Consider the following 13,053-nt stretch of genomic DNA (forward strand, 5'->3'; position numbering starts at 1 on the left):
GTAGGTCCCCTGTGACTGGGTCTCTGTCCTGCTCTCATCCTGACCGCGCATAATTATTTTTGCTCAAAAACAGGAGTCCCGAAAGCCAAACAAATTCTGCAAAGCTAGTCACAAGCAGGTAGCCGACATCAGCCTCTTGACAGGAACCAATCTGCTATTCCCTGTTATAGAGGACCTGTCACAGGGGTGTGGAGTCTTAGGCCCAGGAACCAATGTGACTGCCTCAAAACTTTTTTTTTTGTCCAACCCCCAGGACTCACCTCTGGCCACACCCCTCACTATCCAAGCTTTGTAATTTCCTTGACTTTTTTTTTTTTGCCTTGTTGAACCTCTTGGCTGCATGTAAGCAGGATAGGGAAAGCTGTGTGACAGCGTAGAAAGCAGACTGAAGGCAAAATGCTCCACTTGCTCCTGTGACTGGTTTTGCCTCTGGCTCTGTCCACCATGTGGCCCTCGGGAGGTTGCCCAGCACGGAATGTGGCCCCCGGACTGGAGAAAGTTCCCCACTGCTGCTCTGACAGCTGCTGCTCTTCTCTCTCTTGGCAGACGCTCCTCCTATTTCTGGCTGTGCAACGCCCTGGATGTCTACTGCCCCGTGCAGTGGGAGTATGGACGCCTCAATCTCCTCTACACAGTGGTCTCCAAACGCAAGATCATTCGCCTGGTAGATTCAGGGGCTGTCAGGTGAGGAACAGAGTTTGATTTTTAAAATTATTATTATTATTTGAAGTACTTGTACCTTTCAGGGCAAAGCACCACTTCCAAGGTAGTTCACGAAATATAATTGGCTTCAGATTCATAACAGGAACATGAGGCTCCCAAGTACAGTGGTATCTTGGGTTACATACGCTTCAGGTTACAGACGCTTCAGGTTACAGGCTCCGCTAACCCAGAAATAGTACCTCAGGTTAAGATCTTTGCTTCAGGATCAGAACAGAAATCGTGCTCCGGCGGCGTGGCAGCAGCAGGAGGCCCCATTAGCTAAAGTGGTGCTTCAGGTTAAGAACAGTTTCAGGTTAAGAACGGACCTCCGGAATGAATCAAGTACTTAACCCGAGGTACCACTGTAATTTTATGGAACAATCCACTTGCAATATACCCTGAATGAGCTTCTTTTTACCCATCTCTGGGCAAAATCTGTGATCCATCCCCAGAGTTGTTCCCAGCCCTTATTGCTGCCCCTCCCCACAGCCCTGGGTTCACGTCCCTCCTTGGATGGCCCAGCGCCTCAGGCTGTGAAGGTTGGTTAGAACAGCGGAAAGGGCTTTTGTAATATGAGCAGCGCTCCCTTCCTGGTATGGTGGGGAACCAGGTGCCTGCAGACGTCGTTGGACTGCAGCTCCCATTATCCCTTGCCATTTAGCCGTGTTGGCTGAGGCTGGTTGGAATAGCAGTCCAAGAACACCTGGAGGGCTTTCTGAACGCCAGAGCCCTTCACATCTGCCTAAGAAGGCAATAATTCAGCTGGATAGAGGGGTCCGTTGCTGCTGCATCCTCTCCCTCTGGCAGCCTCAGACATTTGAAAAGATCTATAATCCCACCTTTTGATGTAAGGATCCTCAAAGTGGCTTGTAGGAGAATCTAGCACATGCATACTTCAAACCCACCCATCCAAGCGGCCCTTAGGCCCTTGGTTGCTGAACAAGGCCCTATTTCACTTCAGCGCTGTAGTCCCAGGTTGGGGGGGAGGGAAGAAGGGATGCATGAATGGCATGCTGGGAAGAAACTAGGCCGGTATGTTTTGGAGCAAGGCTTCTTTCTGCCTCTTGCCACTCACTGCTGCCATTGCCATTCCAGGGACTGGGATGACCCACGACTCTTTACGCTGACAGCTCTGCGGCGCCGGGGCTTCCCGGCAGAGGCAATCAACAACTTCTGCGCCAGGGTAAAGACATGTCCTTTGGGGTTCGGTGCAGCTTGGCCAAGGGGAAAAGCGTGGGTGCCTAAATGCCATGGGGTGCTGGGTACAGAGTTCAGGCCCTGTTCCGGGTTTTGCTTGCGTGTCATGGAGCTTACGTGCCACTTTTTCCTTTGGGGCATGGTGTGAGCAGCAGGGCGCACCCCCAGCACCTTTGTTGTGGAGATGCTCCTCAGTTCCATGGCTTCAACGTGGACCTGGCTAAGGAAGCTCTTGGATTCCTGCTAAGCAGCCACAGGGTGCCACCTCTGTCTCCATGCCTCCAGAGGCAGCAGGGAAAAGTGCCATCTCCCTGGAGCCATATGGGCATTGGAGAGATTGGGATTGTGGCCCCTGAAAACGGCCTGGGTGTTGGCATAGGAGCCTGCCTTAAACCGAGTCAGGCCATTGGTCCATCTAGCTCAGTATTGTCTGCCCTGATTGGTGGCGTCTCTCCAGGGTTTCCCAGCACTGCCAGGGATTGAAGCTGGGGCCTTCTGAATGCATAGCAGATGCTCTGCCTCTGAGCGACATGGCGGCTATCTTCCCCTTAGAGCCGGGATGAAGAACCTCTGCTTCATGGGCCTAATCCATCTTGTCAGACTTCTTAATCGAGACTGCCCCACACCCCCTCCAAGCCGTGCCTCCTTCCCCCTGCCGTTCCTATGCTCAGTGAGCTGATCATTCAAGAAGAGATTTGTTCCCATGTCCTCAGATCCCTTTCTTTCCAGTTTCCTGTCTCTGTGTGGGAGCCGAGCAGAGGAAAGTTTGTGAGCGAATAGGGTGTGCGTCTTCTGGCACCTCCCACTACAAGTGTGTAGCCCCCCCCAATTCCCCTGGGGACCACTTTCCCCAAAGGGAGTTCAGCCCTTGGAGCAGCGGTTCTCAACCTGTGGGTCCCCCGATGTTGTTGGACTACAACTCCCATCACCCCTGAGCTCTGGCCTTGCTAGCTAGGGGTGATGGGAGTTGTAGTTCAGCAACATCTGGGGACCCACAGCTTGAGAAAGGCTGCCTTGGAGAAAGAGAGAGAGAGAATATGTCCCCCACCTCTTGCTTGGAGCTGGTAGCTTGCCTTTCCCTGTTGCTTGGCTCACTCCAACCTCTTCTCAACAGGTGGGCGTGACAGTCGCCCAGTGCACAATGGAGCCTCATATGCTGGAAGCCTGTGTGCGGGAGGTGCTGAACGAACAGGCACCCCGGGTCATGGCCGTGCTGGAACCACTGTGCGTGACCATCGTCAATTTCCCCGCACCGCACAAAGTAAGCCTGCGGCCTTTGCAGCGTGGGGACTGGGTGGCTTGCCACCTTGCCCACCTCCCTGTAAAATCTAGACCTCTCTTAGCACCCCCATCGAGTGTGCATCAATCCTTCCTTTCTTCCTTACAGACCTTAGAAGTTGACGTACCCAATTTCCCAGCTGATGAGACCAAAGGTTTCCACAAAGTCCCCTTCCAGCCAACCATCTATATTGAGCAGAGTGACTTCCGGGAGGTGAGCCTGTGGATGGTGGCGGGGGGTGGGGGGAGGGAGAGGCAGTGCATTGAGGAAGAGAAGAAAGCTGATACTTGTGACGCTGGGGGCACAGAATGGGGTGCTGCAAAAATTGTGGGCTCCTCAACCGCATGCCAGCTGGGCGTACTTCATCCTGCTGTAGGACTCTGGAGCAGACGAGGCATCATCTCTTCCTCGCTAGAAAGCGGGGTTTGTAAAATGTGTCAGCACAAAGGCTCTCTCTTATTTTAAAGGGACTTTGCTGTCTCCACTCATCCCTCCTGTATGGGAGGGTGTTTTAGGTTATGTATCTTCAAGTTGCCCATAGTTCCTGGTGGTCTTGGCAGTCACCACTGTCATTTGCGGTTCCACCTTTATCATTTTTTTCAGCAATTTTGTGTAGCTTTTGCATTCTCTGGACGGCAGCCATGCCTGCACTGCAGATTAATTCACTTCTCTTGGTAGCGCTGGCTCCTCTGACTCGGAGAGTGTATTTTGGATCTGTTATTGGCTGTTTGTATTAGAAGTCCACCTTGTGGCCACTTCTACTGGCCTGGACCATCTCTGCACGATCTTTTAAAAATACAGATTTTTAAAATTAGAACATGTCTCGTGGCACCCAAAGGGGCCCTGTTCATGTAGGTTGGCTTTCCTGCCAAAACTAGGCCTGGTGGTAGATAAGCTGAACCCCAGATCCATGTCCTTTGCTCTGTGCTTGGACAGATTGGCAGCTTGCAATCGGCACCTGTCTTACTTGGGAAGATGCTCCTTGTCCAATAATACAGTGGTACCTCAGGTTAAGTACTTAATTCGTTCCAGTGGTCCGTTCTTAACCTGAAACTGTTCTTAACCTGAAGGACCACTTTAGCTAACTATTTCTGGGTTAGCGGAGTCTGTAACCTGAAGTGTATGTAACCTGAGGTACCACTACATGTGACATAAAAAATATAAAAAATTACTGCACTGCCCAATATAAATGTTATGCATTTATATGTTCCTGAGTGTTTGTATACACACACGATTATATTATTAAAAGGTATGTTTTGTCATGCAAACACATTATAATGAGGCTTATTTCCACCCACCCCCCAGTCTTCTAAGGGCACACCTTTCCCTCGGCTCTTGTTTTCTGTCTGAGCTTCATTTGCCAGTCTGTTAAACTGGAAGCAAATTGTTTGCCTTTTTCATCTGGAATATCCATGCCCACTTCTACTAAGGGCTGTTCTCTGACCGCCCACACCAGGCTACATTCTGCAGGCACATTAACCAGGTCATCATCTTGGCCAGATTTCACCAGGAGCCCTAACTCTGCCCCCTTCCTGTGATTGGTGAATCCTGAGCCAAGACAGGGCCTGTTCGTACAGAGCGTTGGAGAGTTCAGGTGCCCAGCTGATTGCTAGCTATGTGGTTCCGGCTGAGGCTGCCATGTCCTGTGGAGAGATGCTTCTGAAGAAGTGTCTCCACCACCATCGTTCAGCCCGGACACTGAGGTCCAGCTCCGAGGGCCTTCTGGTGGTTCCCTCCCTGCGAGACGTGAGGTTACAGGGAACCAGACAGACGGCCTTCTCAGTAGTGGCGCCTGCCCTGGGGAACGCCCTCCCGTCAGATGTCAAGGAAATAAGCAATTATCTGGCTTTTAGAAGGCATCTGAAGGCAGCCCTGTTTAGGGCAGTTTTTAATGTTTGATGTTCTATCGTGTTTTTAATATTCTTTCCGCAGGGTCTGTAAGACAGAGTTGTTCCGCCTGGCCTTTGGCTTGGAATCAGCCTGATCTCCCCACCCCCTTTCCTTTTCCTTCTGTGATGGAACTCCTATTTGGGGACTTCCCTGGCTTTTTTCTGGCCCACGTGGGACCAGTCTGGATAGTTGGCCTTGGTGAAGATTTGACGTTTTCATCCCCAAAAAGTTTTTGAGTTTCTACTGAAATGAGGCTGCATTTTAATGTTGAATTTTAATCCTGTTTTTAACTTGTATTTTAATCAGTTGTTTTTATACCTGGTGTTAGCTGCCCTGAGCCTGGGGAGGGCGGGATATAAATAAAATTTATTATTATTATTATTATTATTATTATTATTATTATTATTATTCTGTTGGGAGCTGCCCAGAGTGTCTGGGGAAACGCAGCCAGATGGGCGGGGTATAAATAATAAATTATTATTATTGTTATTATGGGGATCTCTGAGAATAACTACGGGGAGCTACGTTGCAGATCCCTGCTGTGAGGGAGGTGCCTGGCCCCATAAGAATTGGCAATTTAGTACAGAACGTTTTTACATCCATGTGCCAGCGGATTGAAGTGATTTGATTCCCCTTGTTTGGTCTCCACTGACGTTAGCATCTCTTCCCTGGCAGGTGCCAGAGAAAGGTTACAAGCGCCTGGCGCCCGGCCAGCCAGTGGGTTTGAGGCACACGGGCTACGTCATTGCTGTCCAGAGCATAATTAAGGTGAGTCTGCCGTGGCATCTCCTTACAGCCCTCTTACTGCAGCTCTGCAGCTATCCCTGTAGATCAGGGCCTAAGAGCTTCCCATAAAAGAAAACATCAGCTGTGGCACTCGGCTTAGATCAGCCTCATGGACCATTCCAGCAGCTATGCTTACAGCTCTGTAAGACTCCTTGAGCCAGCTGTGGCTCTGCTAGGTCTTTCTCCCATTTCGCTACCTGCTTAGTGGTTTTCGTCTGTCTGCACAAGCAAGCGGTGAAATCTAGTTCTTTTTTTAAAAAAACAACATAGATCTCACACCTGCCTTTTGATCAAATAAGCCTTGAGGTTGCTTGCAGTAGTAGAAAATGAAATCTCTCTCTCTCTCTCTCTCTCTCTCAAAATGAAATCTCTCTCTCTCTCTCTCTCTCACACACACACACACACACCAGTTCCTTGGCTCTCCTCCAGTGATTTCTGAAGCTTAAGTTGTATCTCTCTCGCTAAGGCTAGAACTACCCAAAGTTGCTGCAGGCACTGTGTGATTAAGCCCATCTGGCCCAACATCCTGTTCCTACGTTACATTCTCCAGTTGAATATTTCGTCCCCGAGATTGGAGTAAAAGAGGAGGAAATCCATTTTGCTGCTGCCTATGCAGTTGCATAAACCGGTACTATTACTATGAGGAGTTAACTGCAAGAGCACAGCAGGGCCTTTTCTGTGGTGACCCTATAAATTTTTGTAAATGAAATTCTGATGAGCCCAAGTCTGTTTATTGGCGTTTCCCGCCCCCTGCCCCCACCCCATGCTTTTAAAAGAAAGTGTTGTATGTCCAAACATTTTCTGGCATTTGATATATTTGTGGCCTGATAATTTTGCTTTTGGTTCCTGTTGGGATTGTGATTTTGATGAATAGTGTCTTGAAGCATTTCATATTTGTAAGTTCCTAGTTTCTTCTGTGTCCTGTTGAAATAGCTTATATGTGTGGCAGATCAACTCTGAATCAACTTTTTTGGGGGTGGGGGGGTGTCATCCTGCAGTTGTTGAACAGCCATAGAATCCTTTTTCTTTCTCCCTGATATGAAGAAACAACCAAAATGTCTCTTGATTATGAGGCAGAGTGTGGAAAATAATTTCTTGACTTCTCTGCAACTGGCCAGATAAGCTAGCACCAGTCAGTTAAATGGAATTGCAATGAACTTTTAGGGAGATACAGACATGGATTTGAGGTCTGCAATGTTAAATGGAACTGCAATGAACTTTTAGGGAGATACAGACATGGATTTGAGGTCTGGGCTCATGCAAGAGCAAGTGAGCTGGTCGTTGCAAATTCATTCCCCTCCTCTGCACTGAGCAGAAGAGACGAGGAAGGCAATCTGCTCCACATTGCAAGGGAGTGTTTTTTGAGAGGAGCTAGATACCTGAAGCATGATGGCAAAGTGGCTGGGTGGCCACATGGAACTGACCTTCATCTCCTTGCCTAGGACACCAATGGACGTGTGAAAGAGCTAGAGGTGACCTGTACAAAGTCGGAGGCAGCAGAGAAACCCAAAGCCTTTATCCACTGGGTGTCAAATCCTCTTGTGTGTGAGGTTCGACAGTATGAGCGACTGTGAGTATTAGGATCACTCCCTCTTTGCAAATCTGTTGTTTGAGAAGGCTCCCCATGTACCTCTTGACCTTGGATATTATTATTCCTGGGAAGTAGAATAGGTAACAGGGGTCAAAACCACTTCCTTATCTTGTCTCTCTCCTCCCCTGGGTTTAGCTCACAGATGCTATATATTCAAGCATTGCATAGTGGTGTTATGTATTCAAAGGTGGGTTGACAGAACTAGGTACCAACACTTTTTGAGTTTATCTTGAAACACGGTTTGTTTTAATCAAACTTATAACTATATCTGGAAGGGGGGGGTGGTTCTGGGGAAATTGATTATACCGTTCCAATTTATTTACTTGTTTCCTTAGGGAATTTGTACGCTGCTCTTAGGACTATTCTTTCGAAGCAGCTCAAATAACTAAAATAGTTCTGAAACTCATCAAAACAGAGACAGCAGAGCGATGAAGACTTTAGCTAACATTTCCCAGTTCTGACTACAGTTAACTATGGATTCCTGGTTGTTTGCTCAGTTGCATGAAGGGAGCAGCAAAGCAACTATGCATAGATGTAGCCTTAATAAAGCAAGATTCACTAATCTGTACTCGGCCATAGTAAAAGTCAGGTTTAAACCTGTGGAATTCTGGGTAGTCTGGGCAAAAAGAAAGCCATCTGGCACCAGAAAGACTTCAGCTCAGTGCCTCAGAAGTCTCCAGGTGAAGGAGGGGGGAGGTGTTCCAGATGCTACAGCTGAAAGAAGCCTAATACTGGAGAAAACACACACACACACACACACACACACAGACACACACAGACACACACACACACACACACACACACACACCATGTAGGGCCTCGGAAGATGATCGTCATGTTTCATCCTTGATATTCAGACAGATTCATAGGCAAGTAGGACAGTCTTGGAGGCCGCTGGGCCCAAAGATATATAGCACCTGGAAATGAACTGGAAACCAGTGCAGATCTTCATAGATTGGCAAAAGAAGACTTCCGGCACTAATCTTGGCAGAGAAAACCCAAACAGGCAAGGCTAATTGCCTCCCGACCTAAAGCAAAGTGTCTCCACTCCATCAGCTTAGTAGCTAATGGGGGAGTTTACATCAAGTTTGTCAGCTGCCCCATTACAAAAAGAGGAGTTTCTCCCTGAGATAAGGGTTTTGCTGTTGCTTCCTGCCAAGTCAGGGTTGAGATGAGCTCATTGAACATGGGCTGGACCTTCTGTGAGGCTGGCCCTGGCCGTCTGCATTGCCCAGCTTTCTCCATTCAGTGAGTAGACTTGACACCATAGGTAGAAGTAACATCGAGCCCAAGAAGGACTTGGCTCATTCCCCAGGGCCTACAGAGAGCATCTGGAAGAGCCATGCTTGGGATACGAGAGTGCCATTGGCCGGCCTGTGCAGCAGAAGCCTCTTGTCTTCTGTTCCGGCAGCCGAACCTCCTCCTCAATGTGACTGTAAACCCATTTGTTGGCTTGCAGGTTCCTGCACAAGAACCCCGAAGACCCTGCAGAGGTGCCACAGGGTTTCCTGAGTGACGTCAATCCTGTGAGTGCTGAGCCCAGAAGAGTGTTTTATTATTATTAATGCCTTGGACTAGGGAAGACAGAATCAGGGAGAAGAAAGAGGTGGAGCAATGTTGGGAGAAAGAAATGGTGTGGCTTGAGAAGCAGGGGGTACTCAATTTTTATTTTTTTAAATGGAAAAGTAGAAAATTGCAAGAACAAGAAGGTATCACATTCCATTATATAATATGACAAGATTAAAGGAGAGGAACGAGAGGGCATAAAATATTAGAAATTGACATTTTTATTATTAAGAGGTGAGGTTAACAATGCAGAAAGAAACTGCCAGGGAAGCATCTCATTGTCCTAACAATGCACACCTTGCTAAGGAGTTTTGTAAGGTGCTTCCTGCTAGGCCAACACCTTCTGTGTGTGCAATTTGGTAGGAGGTATAAGTGAATTAAGGGACGCGGGTGGCGCTGTGGGTTAAACCACAGAGCCTAGGACTTGCCAATCGGAAGGTCGGTGGTTCGAATCCCCGCGACGGAGTGAGCTCCCGTTGCTTGGTCCCTGCTCCTGCCAACCTAGCAGTTCAAAAGCACGTCAAAGTGCAAGTAGATAAATAGGTACCACTCCAGCGGGAAGGTAAACAGTGTTTCCGTGCGCTGCTCTGGTTTGCTAGAAGCGGCTTAGTCATGCTGGCCACATGACCTGGAAGCTATACGCCGGCTCCCTCGGCCAATAAAGCGAGATGAGCGCCGCAACCCCAGAGTCGTCACGACTGGACCTAATGGTCAGGGGTCCCTTTACCTTTACCTATATAAGTAAATTGGAGCGGATCAGTGTGCGCCTGCCAACCTGGGCATCTCCTCCCAAGCAAGCCATGTAAAAATTGGTGAAGGCAAGAGCTCATGCGCTGCACCCGTGAGTAGCAGGGCCGGCCCAATTCCGGGCCAGGAAAGAAGGGATGAGTGAAGATCTACATCAGGAACAAGGGCAGGAGAAAGAGACTGCTGTAGAGGCAGCATGGTGGGGGCTTCCAAGGTGGCGGCAGATAGGGTCTCAAAGGAGCACGCCACACCCGTCCCTGCCACCATGGCAGTAGCAGGTAGCGCATTCCCTGGAGGCCGGATCTGCTGTCTCTGTGGATCCCGTTTCCTGAGATGATCACCTCACTTTGCCTTCTGGGTGGGGCGTCCCTGGTGAGTAGAGAAAAGTTGCATATTTTAATCAGCAGGGCTAAAGACTCTTTGGCCTGCCCATCTGAGAGAAGTTCTGTTGCCTTGTTTTAGTCTTTCCTGCCCGCTCCTTTCCATCTTTCTCTCTCTGTTCTCTCTCCCATTCCAGAACTCACTCTCTGTGATTGAGGAGGCTCTGGTGGACAGGTCTGTGTGTGGGGCCAAGCCTTTTACCAAATTCCAGTTTGAACGGCTTGGCTATTTCTCAGTCGATCCTGACAGCACGGGTGCAAAGGTCAGTTCCCAAAAGGGGCAAAAACCTGGAAGGGTCCCGTCCCCCCCGTTGAAATGGCAAGGAAAGGAAAATTCACTTGCACATGAGGGATAACTTCTTGACAGGACGAGCGGTTGGACGGTGAAACAATCAGACTGCTTTGGAAGGTGTCAGACTCTCTCCTTTGATAGAGGTTTTCAGCCAGAGGCTGGATGGGGCCTCCTGCCAGGGATGATATACCAGTAGAGACCCTGTGTTGACAGGGAACCTTTGACTTTCCAGGTGTTGCTGAACTACAACTCCCAAGCTGCCGGCTGTGTGGCCACTCTTGCTGCAGCTGATGGGAGTCGTTCAGCAATGTCCGGAGGGCCAAATGTTCCCCGGAACCTGCCTTTGAGCTTCCTTCTATCTTTTAACGGTTCCTGTAAAGGCCTCAAGGTCAGATTAATAATTATAATAATAAAATTTTTATTTACGGTATATCCCGCCCTCCCCAGCCGAAGCCGGGCTCAGAGCGGCTAACAACAATAAAATGATACACATTCTAAAATCATTTCATTATAAAATTAATTCAAATCAGATTAATGCCAACCAACTGGGCTAGAGTTCTGTGAGGATTGCCGAGGGAGGGAGTCAGGCTGTGCCCTGGCCAAAGGCCTGGTGGAACAGCTCTGTCTTGCAGGCCCTGCGGAAAGATGTCAAGTCCCGCAGGGCCCTAGTCTCTTGTGGCAGAGCGTTCCACCAGATCGGAGCCACAGCCAAAAAAGCCCTGGCTCTGGTTGAGGCCAGCCCAACCTCTCTGTGGCCTGGGACCTCCAAGATGTTTTTGTTTGAAGACCGTAAGTTCCTCTGTGGGGCATACCAGGAGAGGCGGTCCTGTAGGTACGAGGGTCCTAGAGAGAAAAGCCGCTCTCTAAAATGGGAGGTGATGGGGAGGAAGAACTTGGCTGGCAAAGGACTCTTGCTAATGTTGCTTGCTTTCCCCCTGCAGCTTGTGTTCAACCGGACGGTGACTCTGAAGGAGGATCCTGGGAAAGTGTGATGATGCTTCTGCAGGCGGTTTCTCACCTTGCCCCAAGTTGCTCAGGAGTCACGTTCTTCCCCTGCATGGCAGGGGGTGATGGTCGCATGCAGCACCAGCACAGTTGCCTTAACATGCATCCTGGTTTCAGATCCATCACATCAATAAAAGGGAGCCTCTTTATGTTTTCCTGTGTTATTGGCTATTGCATGCAAGGGTGTGTGTGTATGGGTGTGTGTACACTGATTTGAATCTGCAGGTTCAAAGAATATTTATTGCCTTTCTGAAGTGGGGCTGCAAACTAGAATTATGATTCCTCCCCTTCAATTTCTTGGTGCTCGCCCCGCACCTGACGGGTGTGTTTGGAGAGGAAGGCATGTCGTGGAGAGAGTCCCGATGGGCAGATAAGTCGCATCTGATTCTGAGCCTCTCCACACCTCCTCAAGCCACAGTTTCCCACAGAAGTAAGATTCTAGGTGGGTTGTATGTCTAGGACTAAGGATGAGGCTACCACCTGCACTTAGATGGGGCTAAAGGTATGAATGATTTTTTAAGAGTTGTCCTCATCTCCTTCAGAGAGCATTTCCAGCTCCCATTCCTCCTTGCAGTCTTTCCTTCTGGCGGTTCCCTCACTGCGAGAAGCCAAGTTACAGGGAACCAGGCAGAGGGCCGCCTTGGTAGTGGCGCCCACCCTGTGGAACGCCCTCCCACCAGATGTCAAAGAGAACAACTACTACCAGACTTTTAGAAGACCTCTGAAGGCAGCCCTGTTTAGGGAAGCTTTTAATGTTTGATGCATTACTGTATTTTAATATTTTGTTGGAAGCCGCCCAGAGTGGCTGGGGAAGCCCAGCCAGATGGGCGGGGTATAAGTAATAAATTATTATTATTATTTCCGCATTTCATCTCCATCTGAGAGTTGCCTTGCACTTCAATAACAATGGATCAGAAATGGGCAATGGGGAAGAGAGCCTTTCTCGTCGGTATTTTAAATCAGACCACTCTTTCAACCAGTGTTGTTTTCAATAGTATTTGTAAAAGAAGGCAGCCAAGGTCTGACCTCGTAGCTCTACGTTTACAAGGGAGGACATTTGTTGGCCATATGTCGTCCTTTTCCAGGACACATCCTCTTTTTTCATGGATATGTAAAGTGAGAGTTGTGTCGCAGCAATCCATAATTAAAAGCAGAAGTCGGCAAACGTGTCCTCTTTTTTGCTCTTCAAAAAATGGCAACCCTATAAGGAGTGCCAGGTGGCACAAATGGTTCCCCTTGCAACTCCCCATTTTATCTTTAGAACCTTGAGTTTTGGCCCAGTGTTGATTTTGTTAAATTAAACAAAATCAACACTGAGGACGTAAGACAAGCCTGCTCCATCCATCCAGGGTCCCACCTCGTCACCATCCTGTTCTCAGTGGCCAACCAGAGGCCTTTGAGCAGCTTGAAAGCAGGAGCTGAACGCAACAGAATCCGACCCACTTATGATTCACAGCATCTGGCATTCAGGGGCATACTGACCCCAATTGTGGAGGTACAGCCTTGTCCTCCATGATTTAGATCTAGATACCCGAAATTCTTCGTAAAAATTATGTGGGCTTGAAAACGGAAATGTCAACAAATCCCCACGGACTGAGAGCAGCTATTAAAATATTCA

The 13,053-nt window shown here is 48.8% G+C and overlaps 1 protein-coding gene across 1 annotated transcript in view; it reads left to right on the forward strand.

The window, feature by feature from the left end:
• Positions 1-11,584, forward strand: part of QARS1 (glutaminyl-tRNA synthetase 1) — a 34,453-nt gene extending 22,869 nt beyond the window's left edge. The window contains exons 16-24 of the mRNA XM_081182116.1: positions 547-684; positions 1,798-1,885; positions 3,014-3,160; positions 3,287-3,391; positions 5,744-5,836; positions 7,297-7,424; positions 8,905-8,971; positions 10,276-10,401; positions 11,372-11,584. Of these exons, the coding sequence (XP_081038242.1) occupies positions 547-684; positions 1,798-1,885; positions 3,014-3,160; positions 3,287-3,391; positions 5,744-5,836; positions 7,297-7,424; positions 8,905-8,971; positions 10,276-10,401; positions 11,372-11,422 (943 nt within the window). The 3' untranslated portion in view covers positions 11,423-11,584. The remainder of the gene's footprint in view (positions 1-546; positions 685-1,797; positions 1,886-3,013; positions 3,161-3,286; positions 3,392-5,743; positions 5,837-7,296; positions 7,425-8,904; positions 8,972-10,275; positions 10,402-11,371) is intronic.
• Positions 11,585-13,053: the final 1,469 nt, after the last annotated feature.

The sequence above is a fragment of the Podarcis bocagei genome (assembly GCF_964188305.1).
Source record: "Podarcis bocagei genome assembly, chromosome: 2".
NCBI classification, from domain to species: domain Eukaryota; kingdom Metazoa; phylum Chordata; class Lepidosauria; order Squamata; family Lacertidae; genus Podarcis; species Podarcis bocagei.